This window comes from Podarcis vaucheri (assembly GCF_965113315.1).
Source record: "Podarcis vaucheri genome assembly, chromosome: 6".
Classification (NCBI taxonomy): Eukaryota; Metazoa; Chordata; class Lepidosauria; order Squamata; family Lacertidae; genus Podarcis; species Podarcis vaucheri.
In genome coordinates this window covers 53,357,587-53,374,604 of record NC_138764.1, presented here as the reverse complement: position 1 = coordinate 53,374,604, position 17,018 = coordinate 53,357,587, and the positions used below count along the sequence as shown (strand labels likewise).

General features: G+C 39.3%; 1 protein-coding gene and 1 long non-coding RNA gene across 3 annotated transcripts; one reads left to right on the top strand and one right to left on the bottom strand.

Moving 5' to 3' along the window:
• Positions 1-747: 747 nt before the first annotated feature.
• Positions 748-15,956, bottom strand: EFCAB14 (EF-hand calcium binding domain 14). 2 transcript variants are annotated; one of them, XM_082225730.1, is made up of 11 exons: positions 15,440-15,956; positions 13,690-13,838; positions 10,888-11,033; positions 9,520-9,618; positions 8,953-9,063; positions 8,189-8,290; positions 6,423-6,611; positions 4,753-4,833; positions 3,928-4,036; positions 2,539-2,670; positions 748-1,461 (listed from the first exon to the last, which is right to left on the bottom strand). In XM_082225730.1, the coding sequence occupies exons 1-11, from the start codon at positions 15,673-15,675 to the stop codon at positions 1,286-1,288; spliced, it is 1,530 nt and encodes a 509-aa protein (XP_082081856.1). In that variant the 5' UTR covers positions 15,676-15,956; the 3' UTR covers positions 748-1,285. The 2 variants fall into 2 exon arrangements, with proteins under 2 accessions (XP_082081856.1, XP_082081857.1); XM_082225731.1 differs by having other exon boundaries at positions 4,768-4,833; positions 15,440-15,955.
• Positions 10,972-13,027, top strand: LOC309533996. Its single transcript, XR_014220582.1, has 2 exons — positions 10,972-11,109; positions 12,822-13,027. It is a non-coding gene; the product is annotated as an uncharacterized lncRNA (long non-coding RNA).
• Positions 15,957-17,018: the final 1,062 nt, after the last annotated feature.

Below are 17,018 nucleotides of genomic sequence, written 5' to 3'. Positions count from 1 at the left end.
ATACATGGAGAGTGGCAGAATCCCAATCTTTATTTCCCCAACACACACCTGTGCAGAGCCGTGATTGTGGGATTATCCATTAGAGGCTTACAGGGTCCCAGAGCCATCCTGCCTGGGCAAGCACATACTAGGGTTTGGAAGGGAGATGGGAGGACCCTAGGATGCTGTCAGAGCCCTTGTACAGCCTTCCCCAAGCCAGGCAAGCAGCCCTCCAACTTGCAGGGGCCCTGGTTCCAGGGGTTCCTGACCAGGAACATAACCCCCATGTAAAACAACCTCTGATTTGTTGAGATTTGTATTAAGGTGAGGAAATTTAATTCAATAAATGTTAGCCAAAATAAGAGGGAAAGTCTACAGAAAGGCTAGTAACTGCACTTCCTCTAAAAGTTTTTAATACTAAACAATCCATATGAAATTGAATGGCAGAGGGAAAGAACTAGTTATTATTCTAACTCCCAAGGTTCTGAGTATAAAATAAACAGGAACTTTATTTCATCTCATCTTCAGGGACAAAAGTCCTTCTGAGAGTCTGGTAGACAGGTATCTTAGTATCTGAAAGTTATCCATGGATTCCCATGCAACTATGGGAAAAGCAGATCCCCAAAGTGTGGTCCTAAGGAGAAGCATGTATTTCCGGCCTCCTCCAACACAACTTACTTTGGGATCCTTATTACTTTTAATAGATTGCCAAGTTGACTCAGATGTAATTGATTCAATTTTAATTATTTACAATGAAAAGAGCTCCCATCCTGTGAAGATAGATGCTTTTATTTTTTTATTCTAAAGTGCAGCTAATTTAAGGCAAATTTGAAATATAAAATACATGTCTGTCAATATATACACACATATTCTAATTTGAAGACAAGTGCTTCCCTTATAAGGGAAATAAAAACTTTGAGCTAAAATTCTTAGTGCAATTTAAGGTGCAGCCCAGTTATCCAAAACCTTGGCAGAATATAATCCTCTAAACCTCAATCCAGAGAAAATTTAGTTGCACCTATGTGCCCTCTACTTGTCAACAGAGTTTAGGCATTACCAAATAATCTCGGGATTAGAGGTTCAAAATTGAAAATCTGAGGAGTCTGTATCTCTTAAATTAAATCAAAAATTAGCTTTCCATATTTTTCAAAGAACACAAAATTAAAACTGTGTCAACATGTACACTAAGTTAGCTGCAAAGATTAGTATATAATTCAGAAAGTGCCAGATGTAGCTTTTAACTTATCAGTTTTTCTTGTATAGCTACTGTAGTCCTTCAATACTGTTATTTATATATGTAGAGATACTATAAACCTAAAGCCATCCTTAGTTCCAGTAAGGAATACTTCTCATCTCCATCTGTATCAAATTCTTTAAAGCTCTGGGAATCATACACTGCAGATCCAACCAGTTTTTGCAGGTCTTCATAGGATAGTTTGCCATCAGAGTCTTGGCTGATGGTCCTGAATAAATCCTGAAGGTCTGCAAGAAGGAACAAATAATTTTAAAGCACAGACAGTAGCTAAGAAGTATTAACACTTTCCTCCAGCAGCAGTAGCTTTTTCCACGAGACACACAAAATACACACTATATGGTCTGTAATATACATTCCGGTAGATAAAGAGCCGGTTTTTAAAGCCAAGAACTACTAGCACTGGGTCTCCACAATCCTCCTTCCCTTGCATGCCAACGTTGCTGCTTCTATTGCCATTTGTTTAAACCAGTTTCTCATTACTAATCAGGATATGAAACCAGGTTGTTAGTCAAAATTCACCCAGTTTCCCAGTTCAGAGCTAACAGGAAACTGTGGCTTAAACATAGCACAGCAGAATATTTTCTCAGCATGTAAGGTAAGGAGGGGGAGTGATAACAGGGGGTAAGTGAGGCATGACTCATTCTCAGATTGCTAGATGTGAATCAGCCCAAAAGAGAATCATTCTCTGTGGACATTTAAACAAAAGCAACATTGATTTGCTAAAATATTGGACCTCTCTCAACAGTTTTAACCAGAAACCTCAGATTTGCTTGAGAACATTACAAAGTAAATTGTACTTCTGCCAAATAAATCCTGGTCAGTGTTTCAGTTCACCCTGTATATCTTTTATACATCTTCATCACTGTTTTCTCTACTTTTGAACACTTATGGCTGAACAGCATGCAACTTGCAACTGCACAAATCTTTTAAAAATATCCAAACAGACAAGAATCTACCTCCCTTAAGTTACCCATCTTTGCAGGCTTTTAAGCAGGCATAAATGTTTACCACTGCATTTTCCATAATCTTAAGGATTCAGACTGGCTGCAATTGCGATGCTATTCTTGAGCTACCCACTATGACCTCAAGGTCTTGTTCCTGGCCACCTACTGCCATTTCAGACTCCGTAAGTGCATAAAATTATCTTTTTACCCAGGCATGCATCGCTTTACACTTGTTTGCACTGAATCAATTTGCTATTTTACTGCACATTCACTGAGCTTGGAGAGGTCCTTTGGGATAGTTTATGCTACATTTGAAAAATGTTCTCTATGGTCCATTCACTTCCAACCATATGTGGTTACCTTCTATGTTGGATATTCCAGGTAATGACAAGTCTCTTGGGTGTCTATTCCCCTCAAAACTGCTGCCAACTGATCTTGAAGAAAGTCTTGGAAGCTTTGTAGGCTTTGATGTAGTGCTCTGGAGTTTTCCTCCTGTCAAGAAATTTTACAGTAGTTGTTGCTAATTATCTGGCAAGAGTAGGTGGAAGGCAATTATGCTTCAAAAAGGGGGATACATGAAGATGGTATCCAACATAATTTGGCACTTTCAACACAGTAACATACCAGAGATGTCATTAGTGGAAAAATCAGTGCAGGTGGCAGCAACTTTTTTGGGCTAGTGGGCATCTATGAAATTTTGAAAAAGTGCCATCGGTGCCAGTCACAAAAGGATTTCCATATCCAAAAGAACAGAAAAAGTAACAGGGCAAAGTGGTGCAATCATGCCCCCCCCCTCCCAGCCTATGGGGAAAGGCATCTACATCGGCTACCACTGCACTCTCTCATAAAGAAGCTCACTGCACCTCTCCCCTTGTTCCAACTGAAGGGGGTGTCCAATTCTGGCATCCAATGTAACATGGGTATCTTTAAAGGGAGCATGTTCAATGTAGGAGAGATTGAGCCAGTGCAAACAGGAACTGAGCCAGAAGAGCAAACAGACACTCACATAATGCAGATTTCAGAGAGTATATTTACTGGTACTGGTGGACACATTGGTGCTTGTGGGTGTCACACTGGTAACCCCAGACTTTAACATTTTATAGAAAGTATCTTCTAATGAGGCAGAGGGCTTTCCCCTTTGAACATGGAAAAGTAATGGCCCAGTCTTTTCCAACTTGCTTCTTCTTGTGCATTTTGAATGGAAAAGCACATTTCAAATGTATAACCTAGCCTTAACGATGTGGCACGTGTGTTTCTATGCTAGAGTATTAACTCAGTAAGGCAAAGGAAAATATTTTGACTGATCATTTACTGGGGACTTTGACACGATAGCTACCTTGCCTTTTCATTACAGCACAGTAAGGGTGATATACATGTATAAATGCTCACTTGAATGATCAAAGCATTTCATATGCTGAAAGTGATAGAACTGATAAATTTGGAACTGAATTGTACGTGCCTCAATTGTTCCTGTTAATAATGTGGTTCTGTTAATAGTTTTTCCTTCCAAATTAAGCACTTATATTTTTACACTTCTTGTTATTTGTCTTTGCATAAAGGATGAGCTATGAGAGGCTTCGGTCAGAAGCTCGTAACTAGAGGCCAGCTATCAGACATATTTCCACTCCTTTCAGCACCCGGTTTGCTCGTTTGTCCAAGGAACTGTAGTGCAAGTGACTCATGATTAAATAAGCTAAAGCAGCAGTATAGTAATTTAGTGTAGGAAGTAAAACTATATGCAACATTCACCTTTTTTCAATGCTTCAGATCGATCACTTTCTGGTTTGCTTGACAGAGCGTTGATCAGCTGCAGCTTCTCTCTTAACATAGATACCTGAGAATCCCCATTTTCTATATTCTGTACAATACCAACAGAAATATTTCCATGAAAAAACACTTCCAATTTCAGACTAAGTTGTAATAAACTGCAAGATTCCACAGTTCAGAAGTCTAAGTACTTGATCTATAAGCATCATATCACCCATATGTTCTACAGAATCCCTGTGACCTATTATGGTGGCCATAGGATTAGATAACATAATCTTTAAGATGCTACAATACACTTTTTCCATAGACCAACAAGGCCAAAATAAAATAATAATTTCACTTGCCCACTAACCTGACAAAACAAGAACATATTCAACAGGACCAGTTTACTATAGCATTTTCTGTACGAGTGAGTACCTTATTTGTGAAAAATAAGATACTCTGCACCAACCAACCTCACCCAGCCAGCATTTAAAATGGTCATTTACTTTTATCAAAATCTGCATAACCTTGTTTATCCTTAGTAAGTTCTTATTACCTAGGAAGATCTTAGAGTGTCTCTCTGGTGTGCAACATGTAGCTTGCTTTTAAGAGCAAGCCAGAGAGATCTCCAGCATATATAGTTTAATACATTGAAGAATAGATTTATTCTAATTTGAAGCTGTACCATTTTGCATATTTCCTTAGTTGGAGTTTGTTATCACACCTTCCAGTCTTTATGGGTAAATTAGGGAAAGCAGGAAAAAAATGTGTACTAATATGATATGGCTTGCTTTTAAACACTACTTCTGGTTTCCCTAGAATTACCTCCATGCCCTGTACCTTTTCAGTAGTAGTTTCATTCCTTGGTTCATTTTCTACTTTCACCGAGGTAGTTAAGTCGCCCACCTGCAAAAAGCAAAACCAAAAGAAAGGCTTATGTTTGTGTCTTCTTCTAAAATATAGTTTACCCTTAAGCGATACAAGAAATGAACACCCTAGGACTAGCTAGTAATCACAAATATATTACAATGTAGCTGTGTGAGTAAGCAGCAAGACCTATTATTTGAACAACTATATTGGAGAGAAAAGTTAATATACAAGGCTCACCAGGACATGCTGAGATCAATGGAAGCTCAGACAGTCCTAGTCTGCAACTAGAACAACCCAGTGGCTATTTAAGAAAATAGAAAGAGAAGTACACTGGAGGTTGAAATAGCATATCAATAAGGCTGCCACTGCATCAGTAATTACATCAGCATGACTGTATAATAACTGTACAACAGGAACACACACAGAGCAGTGCTGCCAGAAAGGTGAAGCTGGGGATCCAATATGCTGAACAACCAAAATCTAATGAGAGTTACACATTTTAGTGCCAATGACCAATACAGTCTGATCAATACAGTTTCTCCTAGCCTTCCTTCTACATTTGCCATCTCAGGTGGCAATTGTATTATACAGTTTTCAGTACTACATATGGCCAAGATTTCCAGCTTCATTATTTGAGATTTCTAATCCCCTAAAAACATTAAAGTATACATTCAACTATTACACTTGCTCTAGATGTTTGCCATTTCACCATAGTACTTCCACTCCTGTGTTTAATTTTTTAAAAAAGAACAGAATCACAGAAAAATATCATTTTGTCTAGTGCCCAGCCAAGTTGCCATTCTGACAGCCAGTTCCACCAGCTCCTTTTCTTTTCATCCCAATATGTCCCAAAATCTTGCAGAACATGGAAAGAAAAATGTTTTCGGTGAGAAAACTTGAAGTAGGCATGTAGAATCTGGCTTTGTCAACATTTCAGGCTACTTATTAACGTACAAGATTTTTCTAGGTGCAGAGTCTCAATGCATAGTCAGATAAGAGTAGCTACACAAAATGCTGCAACAAATATTAATTGATTCAGGTAGGCTCTTACTTGCAATGCAAACACTACTACTGCATCCATACAATCTTGCAATCCAAGTCCAATCCAATGCATGTCGACTCAGAAACAACTCCCTCTGACATAAATGGGGCTTACTTCCCAAGAAGTGTGTAGGACTGCAGTTTTAACTTTGTAATAAAACTGAAGCACAGTTCTCATAGACATTAAGAGTATAGTGGATTTTACTGTTCAAATGACTGATAATTAAAGTTAAAACAAAAGCTGTACAAGCAAATTAGAAATTCAAGGTGACCAAGATCCACAGTAACACAGAAAGCATCACTGAATATCCAACTGACAGCTCATATTGCTGCAGAAATTCATTAATTCAGTGCAAAGCTTGTGATAGAAGGAATCCAGATAACTAGAGAATGGCCTCTTTCACTATAGTTAGCATTTACAACTCCACACACCAAGCGTAAATTGCAATTTCTTTTTGGAAAGTATGGCTTTCCCAGTATCAGTTCAACCACTATGCAGCACAACTAATCCATATAGCATACAGCAAACATAACTGTTTTGCAAAAATTCGTTTCTCAAACACCCACAATAGCTAGGCACTTACCATGCCAAGGGTCAAGTTTTCTCTTTTTTCCAGTTTATTCACTGTCATATGATTTTCTAATGAAGCAACTCTCCAACTTAGATTGCCAACTGTGGAGTCCATATTGAAAAGTTTTAAATCATTCTGTTTCTGGTACAACATTAGGGTAGAGTTTACCTCTTCAATAGAGGTATGTAGGTACTGGTTATCCTGTTCAACACAGAAAAAAATGTTCTTACATTATAGAAACAGCAATAACTAAGAGTAAGCAGTTTATACTTATGCAATTGTTGTCATTCATCTGCAGCTTGACTCTATGCTGGCATAAATAAATCCCTAAATTCAGCAAAGAGTATTCCCAAGAGTCATTGCAGCTCAAATAGGGTTTAGAGCCACTTGACAAATCCTTAAATGAAGGAGGTCTGTTAGTTCTTTGAAAGTTGAAAGCTGGGTTTCAGCAACTACCCTCTGTGAAAACAGGTGTGCTAAATCTCACAGGCCTTATGTTCAGTTCTTTTAGTGCAAGCTACCTTCAAAGAGTACAAAGCCTAACAGATCAAACAAAATAATTTGCCAACATGTTGTTTTAATAACACTGTGTTATTTAATATATTTTACTGATACCTTTATTTTATAATAAATACACTTTGCCAGTGTTTTGCAAGGCAGCTTGACAAGTGGGCATAGCAATTTACTACTCACTAATTAAGTACTTAACTAGGGCAAATGACTAACCACAAAGCTAGGAGATCTATTTCAAGACCTGCCATGTTGTTGGCTGTTTTAATATTGATGGTTTCTTTCAAAGAAATTGTATGTTTTTCCTTTTTAACAAGCAAAGAAAGACATATTGCTCAATTTTCAGAATTCACAGTTGGAGAATAAATTAATTAAAATGAATTAAATTGCCTCAAAATAGTGTGTGAGAAAGCGTCTTAGTTCTCCAGAACTCCACATTGTGCTGGATGTTATGCAATACAAGGGATTGACGGAAGAGACTATTACAGAAATCACAACCTAAAATTAATATCCAGCTTCTTATTATGAAGACTGTCATATTCTCTTTTATTTCTGCTCTCTGCCTAGGAAACTGAATTTCACTAATGGTTAGACACAGACCTGGGCGAAAGATTCCTGCTTTGCAGGGGGTTGGACTAGATCAGTGATGGCCAAACTTGGCCCTCCAGCTATTTTGGAACTACAACTCCCATCATCCCTAGCTAACGGACCAGTGGTCATGGATGATGGGAACTGTAGTCCCAAAACAGCTGGAGGACCAAGTTTGGCCATCACTGGTCTAGATGATCCTTATGGTTCCTTCCAACTCAATAATTCTATGATTCTATGAAGTTCTATTCAGTATAGATCCTGTGAAATTAATGACCACGACACCAATTTCAATCAGTCTACTCCAGGGGTCAGCAACCTTCTTCAGCCGTGGGCCAGTCCACTGTCCCTCAGAGAATGTGGTGGGCCGGACTATATTTTTTTTGGGGGGGGGGGAATTGAACCAATTCCTATGCCCCATAAATAACCCAGAGATGAATTTTAAATAAAAGCACACATTCTACTCATGTAAAAACACGCTGACTCCCGGACCACCCACGGGCCTTAGGCTGCCTACCCCTGGTCTACTCCGAGTATAACTAATCTTAAATATCAACCCATGTTTCCTTAAAATAGAGGCTGACAGTTTCTTCTTTGTCCCAGAATCCTAGTTTAAAATAGTTTTACAGAAATCTTGAAATACTGATTTGCAAAGCATCAAAAGCAGCAACAAGCTGTACCTGTTTACAACTGTCTGTCAGATTCTTCTCACTTATTTGGGGGGTTGGAGAGGAGGGAAATGAAGGCAGCTGCTTTCCTCTAACATCTTCTGCGAGTTCACTCTAATAAAAGTAGTAAAAATGAATTTTTGAAACCAGTTATTTAAACTTTGAACATGGGAACCAAGCTTTCACAAACACAAAACTAGGAAGACAGAGGGTAGCAGACTGTGATATACACAAATATACTGGTGCTCCATGTAAATGTATTTAAGAGATTCAAAATAAATAAACAAGTGCAATATGACAAGTATTGTATGGATGGAAAGCAGTTAGGAAACATGGGAGATATGTGATGCTCCCTCAGCATACGATTACTCAAAAGGTTCTTGTTATAATTAAAGTCACATTTACTTGCTTTGCTTGATTTAAGAAATAGTACAAGGAGCATATGAAGAGGGTGGATCAGGAAAGTCCATTGAGGCTAGACACCCAATCCCCTATTAATTGGGCATTAATCGTTAACTTATTTACATCCTCAAAGATGACCAATATTTACAAATTTGTTTATAGTATCTAGGAATCTGAAAGACTTAAGTTTCCCATCCCTGTTAAACTTTAACATGGAGTTCTGCAACAATAAACTGGAGAATACAGATTTTCATCCAAAACATTGATTGCCTTTAAAAAAGACATTTTTTTACTGCCAAATGACATAGCCAAAATGAAGTTCATATGGGAATTATCACAGAATGAACTACTATCAGATTAATACAAGTCCTTACCATCTCATTTTGGAGTGTCTCTATAGTTTTCTTATGTTCTTCAATTGCTGCCTGCATACTCTCAACATCATGATGAACACTTGTTACAGTGCTACCTATAGTAGCAACACTCTGGGGAAAAAACCCAATCATAATCTTGTAGTATCAGTGGTATATTAAAAAGTCTGAAACTCAATTGTATTAATTCCAGAAGAGCAGCTAATAAATAATAATAACCACCACACTTCACATAAGATCCCAAGGCAGGTTACATTTAGAAACTTGTAATATAATACAACAATGCAAACACGAACATGCAACCCCAACCCAAAATACCAAGCAATACAATACAAACAACCCATATAACCTTACAAAAAACCACATGGGAGAGTCATACTGAACAAACTGCACACATCCTGACATTATGCAATGTGACCCAGTGCAGCAGTATCATTTCCCACCCACATACTTCCTACAAGTGATTAACACCATTGAACACTGATAGCAGTGGTTCAAAAAACTCTGATTCAAAATACTTTTCTAGCTTGCAGAATTTGATAAACACAATATACTTGGTGTAGTACATACTTTCTGAAGCTCTTCTACTGTGACAGGAAGATTAATCAAATCAGAAGCAGATTTAATGTTCGTTTTGAGGTGATTTACAGCTGACATCAACAAAGAAATCTAAAACGAGGAAGATGTTATTTCATTCTCTCTCAGAGTAGAGGTTACAGATAAATCATTTAAACATAAATGGCACAGCACCTAAAACTGGGAAGCCTCCTGAGTCTGTGCTACATACAACTAGGCACAACCATGGTAACACTTTGCTCAGAATCTACTGGTGGATTCGTCAGTATCAGCCTACTGATTAAGCAGGTTGCTAGCTCACTGCTAACTTCTAAGCACCATTAACTCTTCTATCATACGAGAAGTGGGGTATAAGGAAACATTTTCCAACTACTGAAATACACTAAACAGGCAAAAATTCAAAAAGCACACACTTCCTTCCCAGCTTTTAGAGTCACTGAACATTCTTTTAAAAAATTAGGAACAATCCAATTGTGCAGAGACTTTCTATGTTTACTCCTTCCATGAGAACGCTTCTCAGTTTCCTTTTGAATATTATTTGTTGAAACAAGCTAATTTCATAACCAATGATTTGCAGTTTCCTTGTTTCAAGCAAGCAACAAATATTAACAAGTCAAGTGCAAATGAAGTGGAAGTAAAATTTCTTATTTCCTTTTAGCAGCAGCACAAAAGGAAGAGGGAGAGGGCAGCATGCTTGTTACTGTCACAATAAACCATAGTTTATTGCATTGTCAGAACTCAAGGTAAGCCAATGGCCACAACTGCACATAAGACTTAAACTATATTTAGAAATCCATACTGTGCGCAAGCCACATGCTGGAGCATGCAGCTTATGCCCTGCTGCTTTACACAAGCACATGAATAAACCACAAAGTCAACAGCTTTGAGTAACATCTGAACATGAAATCATGTTTTTTTCCCCCTAACAAATGACCACTTTAGCCACTCCTAAATCATAGTTTGTTGGTGGCTTAGTTACTATGGTTTGTCAGGGAGAAAGCAAACCATGGCCCAAACTTTGCTAATTATTGTAACCTACCTATATTATGGCTTGTTTACCTGCTTGCACAAAGGAGAAGTGAAGCAGGAGCCCTTGGGTTGCATGAACCAGCACACAACTAATGTACTGTGTGGCTTACGGAACCATACTTTATAGCTTAGCATTATGCACTAGCACAGACAGTAAAAAGAATGGATTAATAACTTTTACCAGTTTAAAAAATGTCAACATACACGTTGACCCAGAATGTTGCTCTTCAATAGCAATCATACCAATAATAGCAAATGGCTCAACTAAGATGTTATAAGACATATTTTAAATGGCTTAGATTATAACTTTACTTGAATGGTCACTTACTTTACCTGTTTGCTTATTTCAGTGATGTTTACCCATATTTTGCTTAATCCCGCATCTCCATTCTCAATCTTTTCCAGTTCCTTTTGTTTATTAAGCAGATCTTCAGTCAATCTAGGAATTTCTTGGAATGAGGTTTTTTGATTAGACTCCACTAAAACACAAAGTCAGAAGCAATAGTTATCCATCAACACAAAGATCTGAGAACACAAGCATGAATTCTTTAATAGGTATGCCTTCATTGCTTTGTAATTTGGGACTGAATTCTAAACATATTAGAATTGATTTTAGCCAAGCTTCCACACTGTGCATTTAGGAACAAAGAGTAAGCTAAACCAAGTTGTAGATTAACAGACATATGTGAAAGACATCATAAAATGTATTGCAGGAACCACCTTCCTGTAATCTGTGTCTGCTCTTAAGAGAGAGAAGTTGAATTAAATAGGCAGTTTATTATTGTCAAGGAAATGAGTTACATACACTAATGACTAAATAACCATTGGAATTATTTTGGTGAACAGACAATATGATGCTAAGGTACTATTAGTAATCTTTATTGAATTCCATTTTTACTCAATCACTGTTATGTCCTTACCACTTCAGTTGTGTCATATGCTTCAGCAACATAACAAGAAAAAAGCAATACCCAAGCTGCTTGTACATTTGTTTATTATTAATTGCATTCATACTCCACCTTTCCTCCAAGGAGCTCAAGGTGGCATATATAGTCCCTCCCCAATTTTTATCCTCACAACAACCCTGTGTGGTAGGTTATGCTGAGAGACTGACTGGCCCAAGATCACCCAGTGATCTTCATGGCCAAGCAGCGATTCAAACTCTTGTCTCCCAGGTTCTACTCCGGGACACTAACCACTATACCATACTGGCTGTTGGAAGAGCACAACGCTGAATTTCACCCACTAAGTATAATGGGACTCCCACTACCACTTTATGAAGTGTATATACAATAATATAACCTATTTCTTTCAAGTTTCAAATATGCTTCCGAGCATGCTCTCCTTAGTAATTTTCTTTCATAACAGAGTTATGCCATTAAACTTAACAGTCAGTTAATATCTAGAAACATAGTTTTATTCTAGAATATTTTTATTATATTTTTTCATAAATATGTGTACTATCAGTGTACACATATCAAGGCAGCTTAAAACTGACAAAATCTAAAACTACCAGTTATCACATTTACTTTTTTTCTTAATTGCCTACATAAGCCTAGTGACATAAAAAGTGTTCAGCAAAAGTTTAAAGACTAAACTGCTGAATCTCAACCAGAACAGCATTTCGCAGGACTGGGCCAATGATGCTGAAAGCATGCTTTACTGGCTACATAATTTGAACCTTAGTGACTCAAAGGATAACTAGCAATGCTCCTACAGATCATATAACTGATTAAGCTAGGATATAAGGGTTCAGGAAGTCATTAAAGTACCGTTGGACTTAAGTTGTCCAGAGCTTTGTAGATTAATACAACAACCTTAGATTGATGGACCTTGGACCTAGCTCGGTAAAATGAAATAAAATTGAATTTTGAATGCCTGTCAAAACTTACAAGATTGGATAGAACTATTTAAAGCTTTTAGAACAAACACCAGAGAGCTCTTTTAAGTACACTGTGTTTTTTATTTTTTCTTAGTAGAGAATTCAGGTCTTAAAAGCGACAAATACAGCTGAGAAATGCAGTAATTGCTCAGCCTATAAGAAAAACTGTCATATTCAACACAGTACGTTTTAAAGACAGTTCATTAACAGACATAAAACCAAGTAACCTATTTGAAGAATGAATAGCGCTTTGAAGATTAAGCTCTAAAGCTGATGGGTGACCTGAAAGTGTCATAATAAAAAACAAGATAGTATTTCACCATTGCCGTTAGTGGTTTTCCTCCTGGAAACACGCCAATTAATTGTGAAATCCTCTCCCCTACAGAGTTGGATCAACAGCAAAAGTGGTTTGTTATATGCCAGTATATAGTCTCACAAATCACCTGGACCAAGTATCCAGGTATGTATATAAATTATATCAAAAAGGCAAATTATAGTTGCTGTGATGATCAATACATGCATATATACCTTCCAAGATAAACAGATCGTGTTTTGGAGTTTACAGTGAAGAAAAGCTTGGTTAGAAATGAACTGGTAATTTGTTTATCTTTCATAGCTATATAGCATCAACAGCTTTGAAGAAAATCACTTCCTTCTAAGCAATTCCCTTCACCTCATGGTATTAGCCTTCCTTGGGATTTTTGTATGACAATTTCTATCTCATACTTCTAGTGAAATTAGCAAGGGACCAAATCAATATGGATCTTTCCTGTTCACAATCACCATCAGATGACACAGAGATGTGAACTTGTCTACCCACTGCCACCCACAAGACAAAGCAGCTGCAATTTTTCAGGATACTTTAGCAACTCAGCCTTTCAAAATATTCTTGAGTACTTGAATTTTTTAAACACATTCACCAAGGATCACAGAAATCTAATTACGTGATTTGTAAGCATTAAATAATTCAAATAAGACATATGCCAATAAATATGGCTTCTGCCTTTTAAAAATACATGTATGGCTATGTGTTTTTAATCACCTGTGGCTTATAGAGGATGGCAAAAGATTTGTTACAACACCTAGTAACAGAGTTATAGTATTTTGTACACAAATGACCATTTGTCAGCATGTTTGCTTCATATTAAAACAGACTATAAAGAGTGTTTTTGGCAATTACCAGCTATATAAGACTTTGTCCCATATCCCACAAGTTATTATAAAGAAAGGGAAAACCAAAGATCAGTACTTACTAGTTCGAAACCTCTCCTTTAATTCATCCAGGTCTTCCTTGAGAGCAACCTGCATCCATACCAAGCCAACACAAGCTACCACACAAGCAGCCAAAATGACAAAAGCACATAATGGGTAGCAAAGCTTGCAGCATCGCAGGTAGTCACCCCTAAATGAATAAATAAATGGTTCAGCTACATCACAATGGCTAAATATCACACAAAATTGGCACTTACATTGTATTCAATATTAATGCAATATATTACTCTCTCACAATTCAATCCAATGCAAAACAGCTACATAAATTCGAAACTAGTTTATTATTCAAGGGCCTTCACCTAAATCCCTTGACCAGAGGTTGTTATTAATTCTTGACTGTAGGAATTACATTAATTATTCAGTATCTAGTAATCCAAGTTCTTGCTGATATTTTACCTTTTTTGATACAAATGTTCAAGGAAGAGCACTTGTCATGTTCTAGATTAGTATCCTAATCCAACAATGGAAACATTGGCAAAAGGGTACTTGCACAGAATAGCACAGGATCAGAATATCTAGCACTCTGTACATTTCCCTGGTCTTAACGTTAATTACAAATTACTACAACCAGCTTTTTTTTTGGGGGGGGGGAGTTATAATCAGATTTGAAGTACTGTAAGAATTATTTCTGTTTTAATAAGCTTGAAGGAATTTGACCTTTTTTCACAATGACCCACAAAGCAGAATTTAGGGATAAGTCTTATTAGAACTGGTGCAGGGAACCTTTGGCCTTCCAGATGTTGCTGAACTACAAGTACTGTCATGCTTGCTGGGGCTGACAGGAGTTGTAGTTCAACCACATTTAAAAGGGCCAAAGGTTCCCCACATCTGTATTGAGGATTCCTTCTTCCAGAACTCAAACAGAATCTTGTTTTACAACAAACTGCGCTGAAGACTTAATACATCAGATTGCCATTGACCAGTAGAAAGTACACCAAAGACCACAGGAAAGGCATTGACCAGAGGTATAGATCAATCAAGATCAAATGTATTAGAGCATGGTTATGAGCACCCGAAGCTATATTCAGGAGATCTATATTTGGCGTGCTCTGGTTCATGGGGTCACGAAGAGTCGGACACGACTATACGACTAAACAACAACCAGCTTATCAGAACAGTCCCTGGGCTCCTTCAGGAAGAAGCATGGGATATAAATTGAATAAATGAAATAAACAAAACGACAATAACCAAGTAAAAAGAATGGTACTAGTAGTCCCACCCACACACCTGGGCTTAGTGCAAGAGCAACAAGTTATACCAGAAACACACCCAGCTATTTATGTCGCAGACAGCTTCCCTCTCAGAACAAAAACTCACTGTTTGTGTTAACAATCTGCTCCAGATCCTCAGTAGCCTTAACTCACTTTCAACCCCAGCACACCCAAATGTTACCCACCCAGTCACCAACTTTCCAACTCAGCTGCAATCCTGTCAACCTTACACTCCCAACGCCCCAACCCCTCTCCTCTCAGCATACTCCCGATGGAGCTAGTCACGTATCAACTCTTCCACATGCACCTCAACCCCGTCCCTTCATCCCTACCCACCCACCCCACTCTTGAGTCCCAAATACCGCATGGGGCAGCCCCCGACTAATAATACATCGTATCTAAAGTTACATTTCACACTCCTCTCGTCCTGCCCGAGCCATGCCTGACCCTCCACGGACCGAGGTCCCTCGCCCCCTCCTCCCCAAGCGCAACCGCTCCCTGCTTCTCTTGCGGGCCTCACTTGGCAAAGCGGGAGCGGGCGCCCGGGAGTCCGAAGCCGTCCCCGAACTCCGGGCCGGAAGAGCTGCTGCTGCTGCTCTCGGCGGACTCGGTGCGGAGGAGCCGGTGGCCCGAGGCGGAGCCTTTCCTCGGGTGTCTCTTCTTGCGCCCGCCGCCGCCGCCGCCGCTCCCGCTTCCCCGGTCCCCATTCCCGCCGCCCAGTCCGATGAGCGCGTTGAGCTCCTTGCGCTTCTTCATCCTTTTCTGCTGGGCCGGGGCAGGAGCCGGGGAAGCCGGGCAGCAGCGCAACCCGGGAGGGGCTCCCAGCTCCGGACCACGGCTCGCCAGCTTCAGCGTCTCGGAGGTTTCCCCGACCGCCCTGGAGCAGCCTCAGCGGGGCTGGCGCGGCGCCCTCAGACGCCGGCGGTGCCGTTGCTGCTCTTTCTTATCGGCTGCTCCTCCCGCCACAAACGCCCGACCCATGGCAGCTGAGCGGGCGCAGCTTCCTCCTCGCCCTCAGCGCCTGCCGGCCAATACGAGGCGCTGCCATTGGCTGGAAAAGGTTGAGGAAGCTGGCTGGACGGCTTTGCTCTGGCGCCTACCAGCATCGGCCGCTCCTATTGGACAAAAGGGCAACTCCTCTTCGCCTGTAACGCCTCTCTCAACCGTAGATGTATTCGGGGATTCTCATTGGCTGCTGAGCCAGTTAATGCCAGCCCACAGCGAGAACGTAGATAAATTATTAAAGGGCCAGTACTGTATATAGCTTTGGGGTATTAGGTCAGTTTTAAGCACAGTACAGTAATGACCGAAACGTACCGAGCAGCTTCCGGTCGGAAAGTGAGACGGCCATTGACCAAGATGCTCTTGGGGCTCAGACTCGGTCTCCTTGAATCTCATTGGAGCAGATGCTTCTCATAGTCTTTTGTTAACATGTTCTGTTCTGTTTATGGTTTAACTTTAAGCAACCATCTGAGACAGTTGTGAATAAATCTGAGCTAACAATAATAGCACTGTTCCTCTAATATATATCCATCGGGAAATGGTCACTGATGGTAATTTCACCTAGATGATCTAGTAAACATAGTTTGGAAGAGTTAGAAAATAAAAAAGTGGGCACCATGCACAAGTTAGCATAAGTCTGCAGAAACAATTTTCAAAAACCACCAGCAACGCTCTTATGAAGAACAACACCTACATCCATAAAGGGCATGTCAAATTATAAATGTTTCAATAATAGCCAGTGTAATGTAATATAACATTGTTATAAGAGACTATAGAGCTGGGGCTGTGCAGCCCAAAATAAACTAGGTCACGTAAAATATATACCCACATCTCCAGGAGACTGTCATCTACAAGATGGCATTGAAACTGAGTCCAATACTTCGTTGGACACAAGATGCTGCAAATAGTAATCAAAACATATAGTGATTAAGCAGCCTGGGGTGTGCACCCTAAAATAATCTTTGGGGCAGTACAATTCTTTGGCCCACACCTCCATAAAAGAATCCCCTGCATCTGGTCCAATGCTTTGTTTGAGGGTAGAACATTATCAAGCATGATGCCCTTGTGTGCCAATAACCAGAATATGCAGACCAGAA